At 34.3% G+C, this 22017-nt stretch overlaps 1 protein-coding gene across 14 annotated transcripts in view; it reads left to right on the forward strand.

Annotated features, from left to right (window-relative positions):
* Window positions 1-22017, forward strand: part of NECTIN3 (nectin cell adhesion molecule 3) — a 294923-nt gene that overhangs the window by 18730 nt on the left and 254176 nt on the right. For all 14 annotated transcript variants that reach the window (XR_003147706.3, XM_035709821.2, XM_049105421.1 and 11 more), the window contains exon 2: window positions 21480-21821. Coding sequence is in view for 13 of the 14 variants with exons in the window: in XM_035709821.2 (XP_035565714.1) it covers window positions 21480-21821 (342 nt within the window). In the remaining variant the exon portion in view is untranslated. The remainder of the gene's footprint in view (window positions 1-21479; window positions 21822-22017) is intronic.

Genomic DNA, 22017 nt, shown 5'->3' on the forward strand with positions numbered 1-22017 from the left:
TCTACTTTTTTTGGGGAGGATTTATTTCCTATTCCTTTCTTATTTCTTGAGATGAATGGTTATTGATTTGCAGCTTTTCTCTTACATATGCATTTGAGCCTATTTTATACCTTTATTTTATTTTTTTAAAGATTTATTTATTTATTTGTTTATTTATTTATTTATTTATTTATTTATTTATTTATTTATTTATTTATGATAGGCAAAGAGAGAAAGAGAGGCAGAGATTCAGGAGGAGGGAGAAGCAGACTCCATGCCGGGAGCCTGACGTGGGACTTGATCCCGGGACTCCAGGATCGCGCCCTGGGCCAAAGGCAGGCGCCAAACCGCTGAGCCACCCAGGAATCCCCCTATTTTATACCTTTAGTCATGACTTTGCATTGCATGCAGATAAATATAAAAAATTTTTATGTGATCTTTTTTGAGTCTTAGATTATTTTTGAAAATTATTACTGGCGTGCCTGGGTGGCTCATGGTTTCAGCTTGGTTTCGTCCAACAGCATCCAACTCTTGGTTTCAGCTCAGACCATGATCTCATGATCGGGCTCTGCAGTCAGCTTGGAGTCTGCTTGAGAGATTGTTTCAATCACCCTTCCCCTTTGCTCCTCCCTCCTGTTTGTGTGGTGTGCATATGCTCTCTTCTCTGAAGTAAAATAAATAAATAAATAAATAAATAAAAAATAAATAAATAAATAAATAAATAAATAAATAAATAAATAAATACTTTAAACAGAAAATTGTCTACTTAACATATGAAGATATTTTAGTGACCTTAGTTTTTTATATTTAGCTTAATTATGTGTCAATGAACTTGTGTCTGACTTCAGTTTTTGGGCATAATGTTAGGTCAATGTTGACAATTCCATGTATTTATACTTGAGAAGAAAGTACATTGCCTGTGTTGGGTTAATTGTTTTCTGTTTTTTGTATCAGGTCAAGTTGGTTGCATTGTTCAGTCTTTATCCTTTCTGATTTTTTCCCCCACTTTTTTAGTTGATTACTATAAAGTATCTTAAAATGATATTCTGTGATGTGGATTTGTCTTTTTTTTTTTCTTTTGAGTCTGTGAAGTTTTGCTTTGTATATACTTTGAGGCTGAATTATGAGGTACAATTAAATTTGGACTTGTTCTGTCTTCTGGCACTTGACTCTTTTATCATTATTAAATAGCCCTCTATCTCTAGTAATACTTCTTTCCTTAAAGTCTACTTTGTCTGATTTTAGTATAGCTACATTGGGTTTATTTTGGGTAGTAGTAGTTTGCATTTTATCTTTTCCCCAATGTTCACTTTCAACCTTTCTGTGCTTTTAAATTTAAGGTGTGTCCCTTGTAAGCAGCATGTAATTTTTATTTTTTTATTTATTTTATTTATTTTTTATTTATTTATTTTTTTTAGCATGTAATTTTTAAATTGAAGGTGCTAAGCTTTGTCTTTTATCTGCATATTTAGTTGTTTATAATCAATCGCTTATATGTTTGGACTTAAATCTGTTATGTTTACGTTTTGCTTTCTACTTGTGCATATGTCCTTTGTTTTATACATTCACTTACTGTTTTCCTTTATATTACTTTTCGTTCCTTCCCCCCTTATTAAATTGTTAGTGTTACAGGTGTTGTTGTTGTTGTTGTTCAGTGGCTACTTTAGAGACTATAAAATACATTCTTGACTTTATTAAACTTCAGTATAAATTAATATATATATTATTCCTTTTTAAACAATACAGGAGACCATCAAACCCTTTAACTCTACCCTTATTCTGCTGTTAGTGCTAGCATCTGTGTATGTAGCAATACTGTCAGACATTATTAATGTTTTGTACAGTAAATGCTTATTTAATTTTTGCAATACATTTACCTTTTCTCTAGTTCTTTCTCTCTGCATCTTGTTTCCATCTGCAATCCTTTTTCTTCTTTCTACAGAGGAAGAACATCCTCTGTATTTTCTTTAGTGCGAATCTTCTGATTGATCTTTCTTTCTTTCTTTCTTTCTTTCTTTCTTGAAATTTCTCTACTTTTAAAATATATAATAGCTTTATTGATAACCATATGCTTCATTAAAGTGTATAATTCATAGGTTTTAGTATATTCAGAGTTCTGAACCATAATCAGTTTTAGAACATTTTATCAGTGTATGCTCCCCTAGTCATTCTCCCGTTTCACCTCACCTCTTCCAATACTAGGCAATCATTAATATGCTTTGCCTTTATAGGTTTACCTATTTTGTACATTTCATATAAATGTTACATAATATGTAGTCTTCCTTGTCTGACTTATTTCATTTAGCATAATGATTTGAAGGTTCATCTATGTTGTACATATATCAGTACTTCCTTCTATTTTATTGCCACATAATCCATTGTGTGGATATATCACATTTTATTTATTCACAAGTTGATGGACATTTGCATTATTTCTGCTTTTTGGCTGTTAGGAGTAGTGTTGCTATATGCATTCATGTATTAGTTTTTGTATGTACTTATATTTTTATTTCACTTGGGTATTTACCTACAAGTGGAATTGTGATAACCATAACCTCTTAAGGAATTGCCAGTTTGTTTTCCAAAGTGGCTGTACTGTTATACATTCCTACTGGCATTGTAGAGGGGTTTTCCATGTCTTTAACAAACACTTCTTATTACATGGCTTTTTTTTTTTTTTTTAAGATTTTATTTATTAGAGAGTGAGCACAAGTGCAGGTGGGTGGGGGGGACAGAGGGAGAGGGACAAGCAGATTCAGGCTGTTCCTAGACCCTGGGGTTATGACCTGAGCCTATGTCAAATGCTTAACCAACTGAGCCACTCAGGTGCCCCTATCTGATTTTTTTATTGTAGCCTTCATAGAGGGTGTGAGGTTGTATGTCATTGTTGTCTTAATTTGCATTTCCTTAATGGCTAATGATATTGAGCACATTTTCATGTGCTTATTGGCCATTTGTATATCTTTTTTCAAGACATGTCTATTTAGATCCTTTGATCATCTTTCAATTGGATTATTTATAATTTTACTATTGAGTTGTAAGAGTTCTTTTTATGTTCTAGGTACAAATACCTTTGACCTATAACCTGCAAATTTTTTCTTCTTTCTCAATGCTATCCACTTAAGCACAAAAGTTTTTATTTTTAATGAAGTCTAGTTTATGTCTTTTTAATTCTCTAGTTGCTTGTGTTTTTGGTGTCCTATTTAACTAAAAAGATTTTGCCTAATATAAGTTCATGAAAATATGCTACTATATTTTCTTGTAGGAATTTTATAGTTTTTACTTTTACTTTTATGTCTGTGATCAGTTTGGATTAATTTTTATGTATTCTGTGGCTTTTTTTTATGTGGATATTCAGGACTATTTGTCAAATATTCTTTCCCCATTGAATTGTACAGGCACCCTTCTTGAAAATCAATTAACCTTAATGTAATAAACTTAGTACTGGACTCTCCATACTATTCTATCGGTCTCTGTTCTATGCTAATTTCATGCAGTTTTGATTATTGTATAGTTTTGTCACATGCTCTTCATTACCATATATTTTTGCAGAGTCTTGACATTTAGAAGTGTTAGTCTTCCAATTTTGTTCTTTTTGGTTTGGCTATTCTTGCTCCCTTTATTTTCCATATGAACTTAAGGTAACCTTGTCAGTTTCAGCAGTGATGCCAGAAACTTCACAGTAGGTTAATCAGAGAAAGTTTAACTTACAGAATTATTAATTTTGTTAAAAGAAAAACTATACAATAAAAGGAGACTCTGGTATGGGAGGGCTATAAGGGAGCATACCCAAGAAGGTCCAGATGTGGAAGGGGCTCAGACTTTGTTGAGAAGGTATAGTTCAGGCCACTTGATAGTAAAGAAGGGTGGAGTTTATCTGGAGTTCTTAGGCAAGGAATAAGCTATTTTATGAGAGTACAGGTGGTGATGTGAGTGTGTAGTGGGAATTCTAGTGGTAGTGGGGCAGTAGACTTTTGAGAACATTTGGGCTGCATGGAGTCTCTGGTTTCTGTGTTATGAGGACTGGAGAATGGTTATTGCTTGGCTGAGGCTGCAAGATTGTAGGGGACTGAGTTCTGGACACATGGCTTGGGCTGGCTCTTCACAATATCCTCATACCTACACTGTTCACTCCTATCCTAGTCTGCATTGGGCATGGCAGGAGAGCCTCTTCCTCCTGAAGAATTCCTATAGTACTATCTTCTAAAAAAGCCTAACACCGTATTTACATGAAAGTAGAAGTGCTTAAAGAATTCCATTTGTCAGCATATATGGATTGTGCATTTGGAATTGACAATAAATTGATAGCACATTAATTTCCATATCATCTCTGCTGCTGAGACTTTAAAGGTACATAAGATTAGAAGCTAAATATTAACATGTTTTGTTGTATCTCTTAACCAAATGAAATGAAACACATCTATGTTAATGCTTTATAAAAACTAAGAACTATAGATTTATGTAAGTAAAACATTTTAATTTAAATATTTAAAAAGTAGGGCAGCTTGGGTGGCTCCACCTTTGGAGTAAGTATCTCACATAAGTCGGTATCTCACATAAGTCAGAAGTTAATGCAAATTACGACATTCAAAAAACTGGTAGAAATTTAAAAAGAATTACATTATGTAGTTTCTACATTCTATATACTTATATATTTAAATATTAAATATTTAATAATAAATATTTATTTATTTATTTTTGAAAAGATTTTATTTATTTATTCATGAAAGACACAGAGAGAGAGAGAGAGGCAGTGACACAGGCAGAGAGAGAGAAGCAGGCTCCATGCAGGGAGCCCGATGTGGTACTCTATCCCGGGTCTCTAGGATAATGCTCTGGGCCGAAGGCAGGCGCCAAACTGCTGAGCCACCCACGCGTCCCATGAAAAGTGAATTATAAGTGGAAAAATGGATAAGGTACTTTTAGTCTTCAAATTCAGAGTCCTTTGTAATGCTTCTTAACCCCTGTGATATGAAGAGCTCTTTGATGCTCTCTTTCTTAAAAGATATGTTTGTAGCTTAGAGAATATAGGTAATAGTATTTTGAAAACTTTATATGATGACCGCTGATAACAACACTTACTGTCATGAGCATTTTGTAATGTATACAATTGTCAAATGACTATGTTGTACACCTGAAACTAATATAAAACTGTCAATAATACTTCAATTAAAAAAAGGATGTGTTGTAGAATTACAAGACCCTTAGATTCAGTAATTCTCTAAGAAGACTCATAAGACTCAACATATATTTGTACTCTAAGCTATAATTTATTACAGCAAAAGCTCCTATACTAAGCAAAAAGTCATGAGGTAAAGTCTGGGGAAAACCAGCCACAAGCTTACAAAGCTCTCTCCCAGTAGAGTCAAACAGGATATACTTAATTCCCCCCAGAATGACTTGTGACAACATGGGTAAAATGTTGGCAGCCATGGAAGCTCATTAGGGACTCCATGAACAGAATTTTTATTGAAGATTGATCATATAGTCTTAGCACATATCCAAATTCCAGATTCTTAGAAGGAAAGTAGGTGTTCACCATAACCCTATTGTTTGTTCAACAGTTTAGGCACAGTGAGCTACTAAGACCAATTAATGGTGAGAACTTTCCTGAGATCTTTTAAGTTGCCCACCGTTAGCCATGGGCCATCTTTGCATGAAGGTCTTTTTATGGGTAGCAGTTTAGGCTCATTATCTTAACCCTTTATTGCTCAGGAGACCATTATCTCTAAGATTTTTCTTATAAGCCTCTGATATCCATTCTGTAAGTCTTCATTCTGGTCCTGATCTTACCAGAAAGAATTAGTAGAACATATAATTCTTGATTTAAAGATCATGGGTCATAGAGTTGCCTATTATCAGTCATGCCACCAGAAATAATGACCCAAGTTTGCATATACCTATGTGCCCCAATTTTAGAGGTAGAAAAGATCTGCATCTTGGAGGCAGTGGAAAAAAGTAACCCCAAAACCTACTTTTTTTTTTGAGATTGCTTGCTATATTGAATATTAAAGAGCTTAACTAGAAAAAAAAAGAGCTTAACTAGATTTAAAGAATAGTGAATATGTGCCACTGAGATGATTTTTACGGATATTAGGATGGAAGAGAGTATGGTGGGTGGTAGGATTATACTGTAACTTTTGGGAGTCTGGTTTTGTCCATCTTTTGACCAAAATGCAGAAGGGCCAGATCGCCAGTGCAGAAAATGACTCTAGTCATATAGTCTGGCAATATTCAACAACCCCCTACTTTTTTCCATTTTCTTTCTCCTTCAACAGTTTTACATGTATAAAGTGGAGCTGCTCTGATAGAAGTTCTAAGCACTGTCCTTTGAAATACTCTTATACTTTTCCCCTATAAGTCTAAACATCTTTTTTGTTTCTAAATGTATTGTCATTACTCTTGTGGGCATTTGTTTTCTCATGCTTAGTTTAGTGCAGTAGCCTCATACGTTAGTATCCTAGGGCTGCCATAACAAATTATCATAAACCTGGTGGCTTAAAACACCACATCTGTTCTCTAACAGTTATGGAGTACAGAAGTCCATGCTATAGGTGTCGCAGGGCTACATCCCCTCCAGAAAGCTCTATGGGAGATTCTGTTCCTTGCTTCTCCCAGCTTCTGGTGGCCACAGACATTCCTTAGCTGCATAACTCCAGTTTCTGCCTCTGTTTTTCCATGGTCTTTGCCACTGTCTTTTCCCTGTTTGTTACTTATAAGGACACTTAGTATTGGATTTAGGGCCCACTTGGTGGATAATCCAGGGTGTTCTCATCCTGAGATTTTTTTTTTAAAGATTTTATTTATTTATTTATTCATGAGAGAGAGAGAGAGACAGGCAGAGGGAGAAGCAGGCTCCATGTAGGGAGCCCAACGTGGGACTCAATCGCGGGTCTCCAGGATCACACCCTGGGCTGAAGGCGGCCCTAAACCACTGGGCCACCGGGGCTGCCCTGAGATTTTTATTTTTTATTTTTTTATTTATGATAGTCACAGAGAAAGAGAGAGAGAGAGAGAGGCAGAGACACAGGCAGAGGGAGAAGCAGGCTCCACACACCAGGAGCCCGTCGTGGGACTTGATCCCGGGTCTCCAGGATCGCGCTCCGGGCCAAAGGCAGGCGCTAAACCGCTGCGCCACCCAGGGATCCCTGCCCTGAGATTTTTAATTATATCTGTAGAGACCTTTTTTCTAAATAAGATCATAATCACAGCTTTACACTCCTAATTGCTCTTTGTGTATCTGTGCTTTTTTTTTTTTCCCTCTACTGTAATATGTGAACTTCTCCTAGATGAATTTTCCTAGCTCATTTTTTGGTTTCCTAAATTTTTACCTCTATAACACTTTTTTTTTTTTTTACTCTTGCTTATTTACATTTTCTCTGATTTGGCTTTAAGCTCCTGAAGAGTATGGAATGTTCCTTCTCCTTATCATAAAGCCTGGTTAATACAGGTAGGTATTAAATAAGTGTTAGTGAACAAATGAGTGCACGAATAAACTGAATTAAGAATTTGCCTTTCTGGCTTTGTTTCTGTTGTTATTATTTTTCTTCTTTTAACCAATACTTGGATTTTTCTGGTTTCTCCAAACTTCTTACATTTTCTGTTTCTGTGAATCTCTTTACTGTTGTTTGCTTTTCTATAGTGCCCTTTCTCTGCTTGGAAAAACTCACCTTGCCTAAGATCCAGCTTAAATTCCACTCTTCTTCCACAAATTTACTGAAATAAAATAGAATCACTAGTTAAGGCTTAGCTCAAAGAAAATTTCACTTTTAGATGAAACTTTTCTCACTGTATACATGACTTTCATTCCTTTTCCAAAGTCACTATACATTGGTACCCTTGACTAGGATGGCTCTCATAAAGTGATATATCCCATTTTATCTTGGAATGCCTAGGTAACTTATTCTGATGTAATTATCAATAATGTTCTTTCACTTTAAAAAATTTATGTTTTGGCTCAGGTAACAAATTTTATAGTCCCTGTACCCATAACATCCTTACCCATAATGCATCCCTAGAAGCATTATTTTCTCTTCCAGTTACTTAGCTCTTGGAAATCTGAGGCTATATGATTTTCTACCTAATAGTACCTAGTACTTAATATTCAGTGAATGAAACTCAGTAAATATTTAAACAGTAAATGTGCCATGCCTACTTTATTTTGGTTCATGTTAGCTCACTTGCTTTTTCAACCTAGACTGATCTTGTACTGTCTAATCCTTTGCCCCAATATTTTTCACTTATACCAGCCTTGTAAAATCTTAACTCTAAATCTGTACAGCTGTACAGATTTTTTATGCTTACCTCTCAGCTACTAGCAGTGCTTGGAGAGAAAAAAATCATATAACTACATAGATTGGTGTCACTATAGAAGTAGAGTTAGTTTTAACTGGCCCTAAAATAATTCTAGTAGTTCTTCCTTTGTTGCTTAGTCAGTGCACACTCCCATGCTTGAATTAAAAAAAAAAATAGTGAAACCTTGTTAATTAGTGATAATAGTCCCATTTTATAGGTGATAAAACAGGCAGTCAAGTACCCAGGGTCACACTGGTAAAAATTTAGATGTCTGTGTGTTCTTGAATGTAGGCTAGTCTGGCTCCAAAGTTCTTGCTTTTTTGTTCCATCCTGTTATTCACAATTTAAATCTCATTCTCAGGTCGGAGAAGTATCATACTACTGAACCATAATTTCCATGTACTTGTTTAGAGATGTCTCTTTTATTTAAAACAGTAAAGTTGAGATTTCTGGATTACTAATGAATGTTGTATAAATGTGTGTATCGGTTTTTACTTGGGTCATTAGAGAAGGATGTCCTTTATGAGAATTGAAAATAGATCAGTATCTTTGAAGCACCTGTTCTTTACAATGTCTCCATCTGAATATACATATTCATAGGCCTTCTTTTTTTTTTTTTTTTAAGGCCTTCTGTTTTTATGTATCACCTACAAGGTTAAAATAAAGGATCAGAAGTAAATTCATTAGTATGGTTAAAAAACAATTCTGTTGATTATAAATTTTACTTCTGGAATAACCTTAAAGCCTAAGTGAATATAATATACTATTGTATTTGGGGGAATAAATGTTGTTATTAGTAGGATTAAAACCCATAATTTCATTAGTGTTTAAAAATTGCCGTAATTTCACAGGTTGCAACAGGGTTGAAAAGAGCAAATTCTTAGTAATTGTTGCAAAAATCCATTCTCCCTTACATTTCACCTCTGATGGGAGTAGTACTGACTTAGGAACTACCCCCCCCCCCCACCTTTTTATTTTGAAAATTAACTGAGCTTTTGAATGTCCCCACTATAGTCTTTCTAGGTATTCTTTCTGTGAAACATTTAGAATTTATTTATAGGTGTCCAGCATGTTGGAATTAGATTACTTTTTGAAGCCAGAAGGCTTCTTGTCTCTCTTTTGCCCCTAGCTATATGTTAAGGGCAGATCACACTGTTCTGTAAGATTTCTTTCTGATATAAAATTTTGTGCTTCTGTTCTGAAAATATGAAGGAATTGTGCTTTTAAGCATAAAGTAAACTTAACTAAAGAGAACCCTTATTTATATTAGTTAAATCAAGGTATTTTCTTTATTTGAAATTGAAAGGTAGTGATTGAGAATAGATGGTAGAAACAGCATTTTAGAGCATTTTGTAAAGGCTGAAATTACTATTTCAAGATAAGATGATATGATATAGTAGGATAGAATTTATAGTTAGTGTTAATATATGGAAATACTATAGTAGAAATTTGCTGTCTCTTGCTCCTGTTATTTTCTGTGTTTTAGTTACATGTAAATCATTATAACAGAAATCTAAACTCTAAAAATATAACTCTTTTTGGCTGATTTTTTAGTCGTTGAGTTTTGCAGAAAACTCAGACCTGTAGTTAGAAGTTAACCTTTATTAAACTTCCATTCTAGAACTGTACTCCATAAAACAAATGTTATATAGCTGTACTCTCCAGTATTGTAGTCATTAGCCGCATGTGGCAATCGAGCTATTCTAGGAATTGTTAAACACTGTGCCAAGCGTAATTAGTAGTTTTAGTTTTAGTTTAGTTTTCTACTTCATCATTTCTGATTACTGCCCTTTACCCATTTTGGATTCAGCCTTCCCTCCAGTCTTATTTTCTTTATTTTGGTCTGATACTGGACCTTTGATTAGCCTGCATTTTTTGCCTATGAAAATTATATATATTAGTCTTCAAGGCACAGCTTAAGTTCCACCTCTTGTAAAGCTTTCCCTGATTCTCTCTACTATGGCAGATGACACTGTCTCTTATTATTTGTATGACCCAGAGAAAGTTTTTTAACCCTTTTGATTCTTGATGTGTTATGTTGGGGGAAAAAAATTACCTATCTACCTCACAATGTGCCTTTTGGTGGGGAAGAGTAGGGTGTGGGAATCAATGAAAATCCAATAAAATAGTATGTAAGAACTGACAATTTTTAGGAATGTGTAACTGTTAAGGTGGTATTTTATAAATGTGAAAACTGAGTCTCAGAAATTGACTTCCCCATCATCTCACATCATCTATCTCACTTTACTTAGAACTTTAATTCCAATAATTCTTTAGCTACATTGGTTTCTATAATCCTTTGATCCTGTTTCCTTTTCTCCCCATCTTGACCAGCTGCAAGTTCATGGTCTATCATTGAAGTCACTTCTTTGCTTGTACCATCAACCCCTCATTCATCTTCTTTTTGTGCTAGCCTGTTAAAACTTTCAACCTAGGGTAAATCTTACTTACTGTTTGCCTGTTCCATTCAGGAAGCTGAATGCTGATGGATGTCACTGTAATTCAAGAGTAGTAACCGCAAGTGGTTCTTGGTATACTACTCTGAAATCCTATATTCTCTTAGTCAGTGGTTCTTTTTTATACTCTTTAAAAATTAGCGGGGACTATAGCGAGCTTTTCTTAGTGTGGATCTGTCAATATTTACTAGGTTAAAAGTTAAAACTGAATAATTTTAAAATGCCTTAATTCCTTCAAAAAATTATATGTTAAATATTTTTATGAAAAATAAGTATTTTCTATTTATAAATAGTGATGAATGGTATATTTGATTTGCAAATGTCTTTGTTTTTAAATTTTTTAAAAATTTCATTTATTTGAGAGTGGATGAGAGAGAGAGAAAGCAAGTGGGGAGGAGCAGGGGGATAGGGAGAACCAGACTTCCTGCTGAGCAGGGAGCCCAATGCAGGACTCAATCCCAGGATCCTGGGATCATGACCTAAGCCCAAGGCAGATGCTTAACTGACTGAGTCACAGGTACCCTTTGGAAATGTATTTAACATCTATCTTAGTAACAACTGGGTTTTTGTACCTGCTTCTGCATTTAACCTGCTGAATATCATGTTTTGTAGCTTCTAGAATATCCACTATATGACAGAATGGAATGGAAAAGATAATAACCTAGAACAACCATGAACATAGTTTTGATTTTATTATTAATCACCTGAAAAGGTCTTGAGGGCTCTTTGAGAGTTACACTTTGAATATTACTGCTTCATTCCATCTACTTTTTCTCTATAGCTATTTTACACCTTACATCTTTTTAAGTTTCTAGACATCCTCTCTTATTCTCACATGAAATCCTTGCTTTTTGTTTTGAAGAGCAAATGGAAGTAGTTAGATAAGAACTTTCACTGCCATACCTACCTACCTGTAAAGGTAGACTGCCAGCTACAACTGAGGTACAATCAGTGGCTAGCGACATCCCTCAGAGCTGTGTCCCACACTGTCTCTTCTCCTCAAATGTATCACTTTAACAACAGTTTTCTTTCTCGGTCATTTCAGCCAGCATGAAAATATGCTGTATCTCACATTAAAAAAATACTTTCCCTGATGCATAACCTTTCTTGAGCTGCTGTCTGATCTCTTTGTCTTTATAGTAAAAATCATCTCAAGCTATTACAAAATGTTCTCCACTTCCCTTCTATTCTCATTTTTATATAAAACAACTTTATTGGGTATAAGTGACGTAGAATAAGCTGCACCTACTTAAGGTTTTTAATTTGGTAAGTTTTAACAAAGACATTGCCTGTTAAAATGTCACACAGGGCAGCCCCGGTGGCTTAGTGGTTTAGCGCCACCTTCAGCCCGGGGCGTGATCCTGGAGACCCGAGCCTGCTTCTCCCTCTGCCTGTCTCTGCCTCCCTCTTTCTCTCTGTATCTAATAAATAAATAAAATCTTTAAAAAAAATGTCACTACAAAGATAGTGAATATTATCCATCACTCCTAAAAGGTTCATTGTATTGTCTGTAAGTCATCCATCTCTTCCGTTTCTATCCCTCTTGCCTAAGCAAGCACCTATCTGCTTTTTGTTACTGTAGTTTGCATTTTCTATGGAAAAGGATGCAATTACACTTCATGTACTCTTTTACTGTCTTCTTTCAGCAAAATCATTTTGAAATTTGTTCATGTTATTACATGGATCAGCTTATTTCCTTTTATTGGGAGTATTTGGTTATATAAGCATTGCTTTTTAAAATTTTTAGCGGACTACTCTTTTAGAGCAGTTTTAGTTCATAGCAAAGTTGGATGGAATGTACAGAGTTCCCTTAGCACTCTAGTTACCCTTCCCCTTAACATTTTCTGTCAAGGTCTTTTACCAGAGTGATATATTTGTTACAGTTGATGAAACTACTTTGACACTTCGTCGTCATCATCACCCAAAGGCCATGGTTTATACTAGGATTCACTCTCGGTATTGTACATTTCGTGGGTTTTGACGAATGTATGAGATGGATCCACCATTACAGTATTATGCAGAGTAGTTTCACTGCCCTAAAAATTCTTGATATTTTACACCTATTCATTTCCCCTTTCCTTCCAACTCCTGGCAACCACTGATCTTTTTACAGTCTCCATAGATTAGTCTTTTTCTACATATCATATAATTGAAATCATTCAGTATGCAGCCTTTACAGATTGGCTTTTTTTAACTTGAACAATATGCATTTAAAGTTCCTCCATGTCTTCTTTTTGTGACTTGATACCTCATTTCTCTTCAGTGCTGAATAACAGTTCTGTTGTCTGAATGTGTCACAGTTTATTCATTTATCTACTGAAGGACACCTTGGTTGCTCCAATTTTGGCAATTCTGAATAAAGCTGCCATAAACATCCATGTGTAGGTTTCTATGTAGACGTAACATTTTTGGCTGGTTTAGGTAAATACAAAGGAACACGGTTACTGGTTTGTAGCATTAGAGTATATCTAGTTTTCTAAGAACTGCCAAACTGTCTTCCATAGTGGCTGTACCATTCTTCATTTCCACCAGTAATGAATGGTAGTTCCTGTTGCTCTATATCTTTATGAGCATTTGGTATTGGCAGTGTTTGGATTTTAGCCATTCTACTAGGTGTGGAGGGATATCTAATTGTGGCTTGAATTTGCAATTACTTAAAGACATGATGACAAACACTTTTTTATATGCTGCTTTGCCATCTGTATCTGTTTGGTAAGGTTTCTGTTAAGGTCTTTGGCCCATTTTTAATTGTGTTTTTCTTATTGTTGAGTTTTAAAGTTCTTTATGTATTTTGGGTATTGGCCCTTTATTAGATATGTCTTTTACAAGCATACATTTTCTCCCAGTCTGTTTCTTCTCATTGTCTTGATAGTGTTGTTTGCAGAACAGAAATTTTAATTTTGATGATGTCCAGTTTGTTCATTATTTCTTGGATCATGTCTCTGGTGTTGTGTCTAAAAAATCATCACCATCCCCAACATCATCTAGGAATTTTATAGTTTTGCATTTTACATTAAGGTTTGTGATCTGTTTTGAGTTAATTTTTGTGAAGGGTGTAATGTTGGTCTAGATTCATATTTTTACATGTGAATGTCCAGTCATTCCAGCACCATTCTGTGGAAATAATTCTCTTTGTTCTATTATATTGCCTTTACTTCTTTGTTAAAATCTATTGATTATGTTCATATGAATCTGTTTCTGGGCTGTTTTGTTCTGTTGATCTGTTTGCCTATTCTTTCACCAATTGCCTCACTTTTTTGGTACTATAGCTTTATACTAAGATTTAAGTCATGTGGTGTTAGTCCTCTGACTTTGTTCTTCTTTTTCAATATTGTGTTGGCTATTCTGGGTCTTCTGTTTCTCCATATACATATTAGAGTCAGTTTGTTGGTATCCACAAAGTAACTTGCTGAGATTTTGCCTGGGATTATGTTGAGTCTATATATAGATCAAGTGGGAAGAATGGACATCTTGATAATATTGAGTCATCCTATCCATTAACATGGGATATGTTTACATTGATTTTTTTTGATACTTTGATTAGTTTTGTAGCTATCCTTACATAGGTCTTGTACATATTTTGTTAAGATTTGTATCCAAATATTTCATTTTTAGGGTGCTAATGTAAATGACACTGTTTTTAATTTGAAATTCCACTTTTCGTCACTAGCATATGGGAAATTGTATCCTACAGCTTTGCTGTAATCGCTTATTTTGACGAGGTTTTTTTGGTCATTTCTTTCTAATTTTCTATATCGACAGTCATGTCATCTGTGAGCAGAGTTTAATTTCTTCTTTCCCAATCACTATATGTTCTATTTCCTTTTCTTATCTTCTTACATTAGTTAGAATTTCTAGTATAGTGCTGAAAAGGTACAACAGAGGGGGGCATCCTTGCCTTGTTCCTGATCTCATTGGGTAAACTTCTAGTTTCTTGCCATTAGTATGATGTTAGCTGTAGGTTTTTTAGAAATAAGTGTCCTTTATCAAGTTGAAGATGTTCCCCTCCATTCCTAGTTGGGTTTTCTCTTTGTTGCTGACTAATACTTTATTGTATGGCTATACTACAATTTGTTTTGTCATTCACTTGATGGACTTTTGGGTTGGTTCCAGTTTTGGGCTGTTAAAAAAGTTGCTGTGAATGTTTGTGTACAGATCTTTGTATAGACACATGCTTTCATTTCTAGTGAGTGAAGACATAGGAGTGAAATGCATGGCTCATTTGGTGCTTGTATATTTAACTTTTAAGAAGCTGCTTATTGTCTTCTAATGTGATTGTACTATTTTGCAGTTCAGCCAGCGATGGAGAGTTCTAGTTCCTCTACATTCTAACACTTGGTATTGTCAGTCTTTTTAATTTTAGCCTCTCTAATGGATGAGTAGTCGTAGCTTACTTACTGTTGTCTTAATTTGCATTTCCTTAGTGATATTGAGCACCTGTTCATGTATTATTGGGGTGTTCATATCTTTTGCTCATTTGTTTATTGGCTTGTTTTCTTTTTATGAAATTTTTAGAGGTCTTTATGTGTTTTGAATTCAAGTTCTTTAGCAGATGTAAATCCTTTATCAAATAGGTTTTGCAAATTTTTTTTTCCCATTAAATGGTTTGTCTAAAGGGTGTGTTTTGAAGAGTAGAAAAGTTTTGATGAAATCCACCAATTGTGCTTTTGGTAACATACCTAAGAAATAATTGCCATCCTGAAGTCACAAAAATTTAATTTGCATGTCCATATGAATTTTAAGAAAAAAGCATGTCAATTCATACTGATAAATGAATGTCCTGGGTTTATGCCATCATTTCTAGTCTGTAGTCCAGTCTCTTCTTAGGATATAGGACCTCCTATGATCCAAAGTTGTTCTTTCTAATTAAAACATGACAAGAAGTTAGAGATTCTCTAACTAATAGTATTTGAGTTTGCTGTTATACTTAGTTTTTACATTCTATTATTTAATTCACTTGGCTTCATTCATATATGCTTATTTTTATTTTGTTTTGAGTGTTGTTTGGGGATGTGGTACAAAGACTTGTTAAATTTTCAAAGCTGATGTGACTTAAACACTTATTGGTTTAAAACAATTCAGATTCATTATTGATTATGCTAGTGATAAATCTGTTTAATCTAAAATTTAAGTATGCTGAAATTGTTGAAAATACCTAGATACTATGATTTTGCTAGTTTCTTGAAAATGTATACTTTAGTTGCTTTAAAAATTATTCTATATTTGAGGAGTCTGAAAGGATCCATACCTTAGAGATTTGGGGAGGTTTTGTTTGTGTTTGAACATAGAGTACAGTAAATATTTGATTTGTGGAATATTTGCATATACCTATTTTGTAGATTGTGACATTTGAAAGATCTTGGGACCTAAAATGTCCAAGATGCCTGCCATCTCCATAGGTTGAGAGTGAGATGTGGTAAAAAAATAATATCAAAGTATCAAAAAAGGTAGTATTAAAAATAGATTTTTGATAACTTCTATTGTTTTTGATTCATTGTTGAAAGTGGGAGAGATTGGAAAGTGAACTGTTGTCGCTTTATACTTTTAGACACTTTAATGTGATCTCTACTATGAATGTCAAATTATTTTGTTTTTTTAAATAACCCATAGAAGTTATTATAGTACATGAATCATTATATTTTCTTTTTCTTTTATAATTCTTTTTGAATATTTTCAAGTGATATGTGTCCTCTGCACATTCTAAATCCTGAATGACTGACTACTCAAATATATATGAAAAATCCAGACAGTTTTATTTTCACGGTTCTAGTGTTTTTATGGAAGCTACAGGTAGGAGGAAAACACTTATTTCTCTTTCTCCCTGAAAGGATAAGTTCAATTTAATTAATTAGTTAATAGTACAAATACTATTGTTTCTCTTTGCTGTTGGGAGTGTACAGTAGCCAGGAACACCATATAACAATGTCAGATAGGGTCTTACCAGATATGAAAGATTCAATTCTTTGCTTTTCCTTTGCCTCTTTATATTCTAGACAGAATCATTCATTTTTTAAAAGTTTTTTTTACTTACTCATGAGAGACGCAGAGAGGGGCAAAAACACAGGTACAGGGAGAAGCCACTCAGGCGTCCCTAGACTGAATCACTCTTTAATGAAGAACTTCAAATAATTTAGGTCTTTAGAAATAAACGTTTATGTTTCTCCAGGACACACTTCTGTTCTATCAAACTCTGCTTCATATGGGAAAAGTTGGGGGAGGGTAGGCTCAGTGTCTGGGAGACCTTGAGAAGTAAAGCATTCAAATAGTGATTTTGGCATAAGAATCACAGTGGAGGATCTGTTTCTCCACAGTTTTAAGAGTTTAGGGGAAAAAATCTTAACTTGGAAGTGTGTTTTTTTTTTTTTTTTTAAAGATTTTATTTATTTATTTATTCGTGAGAGACCCAGAGAGAGAGACAGAGGGAGAAGCAGGCTTCACGCAGGGAGCCCCATGCGGGACTCGATCCCAGGACCCTGGGGGTACGCCCTGGGCCGAAGGCGGCGCTAAACCGCTGCGCCACCGAGCTGCCCCTAGAAGTGGTTTTTAACTTTTGAATTTAGTTTAAGATTGGAAATGCATTAGGGATCCCTGGGTGGCGCAGCGGTTTGGCGCCTGCCTTTGGCCCAGGGCACGATCCTGGAGACTCGGGATCGAATCCCATGTCGGGCTCCTGGTGCATGGAGCCTGCTTCTCCCTCTGCCTGTGTCTCTGCCTCTCTCTTTCTGTGTGTGACTATCATAAATACATAAAAATTAAAAAAAAAAAAAAAAGATTGGAAATGCATTAGATACTTGTTTTTAGGCGACAAAAACTAATTGTAGCTGGCTAAAACGCAAAAAAGGAGGTATATATCATTAGAAGCTCATGGAATCTAAGGGAGAACCAAATTATCAGATTGTCAGTACTTGCTCACAAGTTTAAGGGTTGAAACAATAGAAAGTTCTGCCCAAATTTACTTTTGCCACGAAAAACTACTCAGAATAATTTTGTAGAAAAATTGGAAAGTAAAAATTAATCATTATCTCCTAGATAGTAAGACAAAAGATGAAAAAGAAAAACCTGATAGTTATATTAATATTTCTGAGTAAAATTAAACACTTACTGAAAATAGCCATTTGTAGTATTTTGAATTTGCTTAAGCTTTTTAGGGCGTTAGGTTTTCTGACCAAATCTATCAACGTTTTTCTAGGTGTTTTTTTTTTTTTTATCTTTTATGCTGAGAATGACTTTCCCTCTTTAAATATTATAGAATATATGTAAATATTGTAAATATGTTTTTGATTCAGCAGATTTGTTTTTTCTTTTTCCTGTCCAGTACTCTCTTTAGTAATGGTGGCTCAATAGGCGGTAGTGGTTACCAGTTGTAAGGAGGTATGATTTAGCACTACCCATGCCCATGCGACGTTATTCTGATACTTAATGTCTTAGATTTGATTGCTATATAACAAAGCACTAGGGATTGGAGGGCTTAAACAACAGATACGTATTTCTCATAATTTGAGAGGCTGAGAAGTCTAAGGTTAAGGTGTAAGCAGATTCAGCTCCTGGTGAGGACCATCTTCTTGACTTGTAGCCACATTCTCGCTTTGTCCTCACATGGTAGAGAGCTTGTATCTCTTCCTTTTCTTATATAAACGCTAATGTCACTGTGGAGGCTCTCCTTCCTGACTCATATAAACCTGATTACTATACTAGGGCTCCGTCTATAGATATTATCACTCAGAGACTAGGGCTGCAATGTAAAAATTTTGGAAAGTGCAAATACTCAGTCCATTATACCTTATCCTGTTTCCTCTCCACTTTTATCTGAGGAGGATATAATTCTGTTTATTTTTATTTTTAATTTGCTTTTATTATGAGCATTACTTATTACAAATGATTTTGACATCAAAGAGGAATACAACGTTTTAAAAACTCAAAGTTCTTTCTTTAATCCTCATTATCCCATTTTCTTGGAGTAATTAATGTTATCTGCTAGAATATATAAAGTTATTGTCAGTATATGTGCAGGCATGTGTGACTTTTTTACATTTTGATCTTCAGTGTGTGTGTGTGTGTGTGTGTGTGTGTGTGAAGCAGGGATCTATTTCTAATTATTTAATAACTCTTGCTCTTTAAACATCTTAACTAATTCAGTATTTCCCCACTCAAACAAAATACTTTGTTATTTATATATCAGTAATATCATACACATATGTTGATCATTTTGTGTACTTTAAATTGTTTTCGGATACTAATAGTAAGCTTTTTATTATTTTTACTTTAGCATTTCCCCTCCTTCCAACTGGGCCATTGATGTTTTTGAACTATTTCTTAGCTGTTGTCCCTAGTCTAGTTTGAAGAATTTTTTTTATACACTTTTCACTGCAGTTGCATTGAATTTGTGTGTTATGGGGAGATATGATGTCTAGATAGTATTTTATTTTAGGAACGTGACATATCTTACATTTATTCGAGTCAGTTGCTCAGGTTTACAGTTTTATTACAACTTTTTTCATGGGTATTTGAAATATTAATGTTTTGCAAATATTGTGTTTTATATAGTAAGTTTGTAAAGGTTATCATCTATCATAACATAACAGGTTGATTGTATATTTTGGATATACTTTGCATGTTTTTTATGCACCCATATTATTTGTTCTAATAGAACTTTACTTGGCTTTAGATTTTTCAGGTAATAGGGTTCTCAGATAATTCTGTCTGTTCCTTTGTAATGCTTTTCTTCCTTCCTTCCTTCCTTCCTTCCTTCCTTCCTTCCTTCCTTCCCTCCCTCCCTCCCTCCCTCCCTCCCTCCCTCCCTCCCTCCTGTGCTGGAATTTCCATTGTTAGTTGAACAGTGATAATGATACTGTACCATTTTGTCTTGATCTTTTTGTAATAGCAGTACCTCTTTTTTCTAGTTTAGTGTGATGATGGCCACTGATTTGAGAAGAATCCACTTTATTATTAGGAATCCTTCTTTTCTCCATTAGATTTAAAAAAAAAAATCAGATGATGAATGCTAAGTTTTAGTAAATGCCTTTTCAGCATTGAATGAGACAGTCAGTGTGACCTTTCAGTGTGATAAATAGTTTAAAAATATCCTTATATTCTTGGAATATTCTACTTGGTCACTGTGTTTTTTAAAACACAAAGCTGGGTATTCATAATATGAAAATTTTAATATTCATAAATTCTTTTATTTGTATGTTTTCTGATTAATACTAGACTTATGGTAGCTTGCTAAGATACATTACAATATTATAATATGTAATACTGTAATATGTAATCCAATTATATGTTCTGGATTAATTTTAAAAGTTTGGTAATTATCTACTCTTGAAAGTATAATAGAGCACAATGGTAAATTTTGAGAACTTGATACCTTTTTAGGGCAATGGTTAATAAAACCCTTTTTTCTTCTGTAACTGTTAAGTTTAGTTAGTGTGAATTGTCTGTCCTTTTTTTGTAATACATCTTCACTCATCTCTTGTTTGTTTACTATTTCTTAAATTCATTTTTGATTTGAATGGCACAGTTTGCCTATTTATTTATATTTTATTTATCATTTATGGTTTTTTCTCCCAAAAAGGGCTCATAGAAATAATATTTTGTGAAGTTTTGTTGTTGTTTAGAACTGCTTGAACATGTTTAAACACATTATTTTTGGTTATTTTTTAAGTGATCTCTGATACATTTTTGTATTTATTTAAAAGTATAAATAGACATAACTTCAAATTTTAAAGATATTATTCATACAGTGTATTGTTTATACAGTTTTTGTATTTGAGTGTTATATTGGTTTACTTCTGAATTTGAATATTTGTCAGAAGACATGAGTCATAAACTTTCCAAGGGCTTCTATTTTATGTTCTAATATATTTGTCAATGAGCAGCATCTTTGCCTGACTCTAGTATTCATAAATGTTAGTCTTATTTATCCTTAAAATAATTTAGATTTGGCTCATTGCTTTCAGGAAGGAAGTCAGTAATACACGGGAGAAGTTTGATATCATTTCATTTTAACTTTTGCTCGTGGAATCTTTTTTCTTCATCCACAAAATAGAAAAAAAATTGATTTCACATTTACATAAGTTTTAAAGAAATTAATGCCTTCTGGTAGTTGGTCTATCTTAAATGAAGTTTTTATAGAGATTTTTGATAGAAGAGCCTTCTAGAAGAAGATACTTTGGTATTATATTTGGTTTGACAGATTCTGCATGTATTAGTTATCTATTGCTAAGTAATAAGTTACCCTAAAACTTAGTAGCTTTAAAACAACATGCATATTATCTCTTTATGTCAGGAATTCATGCATGATTCAGCTGGGTTCTTTGCTTAAGAGTCTTTCACAAGACTGCAGTCAAGGTGTCAGTTAGGGCTGGGATCTCATCTGGAGGCTTGACTGGGGAATGATCTCCTTCCAAGCTTAGTCTTGGCCCAATCTAGTGCTTTTTCCACTGCGGCACATACCGGCAGGTATTTGATTTATTTGAGTGTCACTCTTTGGGTCTAACATTCAGGCCACGAATATCTCCCTCTTTTGAGTCCTTTCTGTTATTTAGTCACAAGTGTGTGTGTGTGTGTGTGTGCGCGCGCGCGTGCGTGTTGTGTGTGTGTGTGTACTTGCACCTATAGAAGGTCAAGTGGGAGGGACAGAGGGAAACAAGAATGGAGGAAGAATGTATGTTAGTATTAACATTTAGTATAATTTTTTATAATTAGTATAATCATTTTTTCTTATTTTAAGAACTATTTTTTCCCCCATAGGTGCCTTAGCTGGGCCAATTATTGTGGAGCCACATGTCACAGCAGTATGGGGAAAGAATGTTTCATTGAAGTGTTTAATTGAAGTAAATGAAACCATAACACAAATTTCATGGGAGAAGATCCATGGCAAAAGTTCACAGACTGTTGCAGTTCATCATCCTCAGTATGGATTCTCTGTTCAAGGAGAATATCAGGGAAGAGTCTTGTTTAAAAACTATTCACTTAATGATGCGACAATTACTCTGCATAACATAGGATTCTCTGATTCTGGAAAATACATATGCAAAGCTGTTACATTCCCGCTTGGAAATGCTCAGTCCTCTACAACCGTAACTGTATTAGGTAGGTATGTCTGAATTGCTTATTTTGGTGGTAGTCACAAGGGTTATAATAAAAGTATTTGTAAGAATTTAAAATGATTGACTATATATATGTAAACTTAGATTTGAAATAATTCAAATGTGATTTTTCAAGTTCTGTCTTAAAATTCTGATTCTAGGTGTTCTCAACTTGAACAAACTTTTGTATCTGCCTATCT

Source organism: Canis lupus, chromosome 33 (genome assembly GCF_003254725.2).
Source record: "Canis lupus dingo isolate Sandy chromosome 33, ASM325472v2, whole genome shotgun sequence".
Classification (NCBI taxonomy): Eukaryota; Metazoa; Chordata; class Mammalia; order Carnivora; family Canidae; genus Canis; species Canis lupus.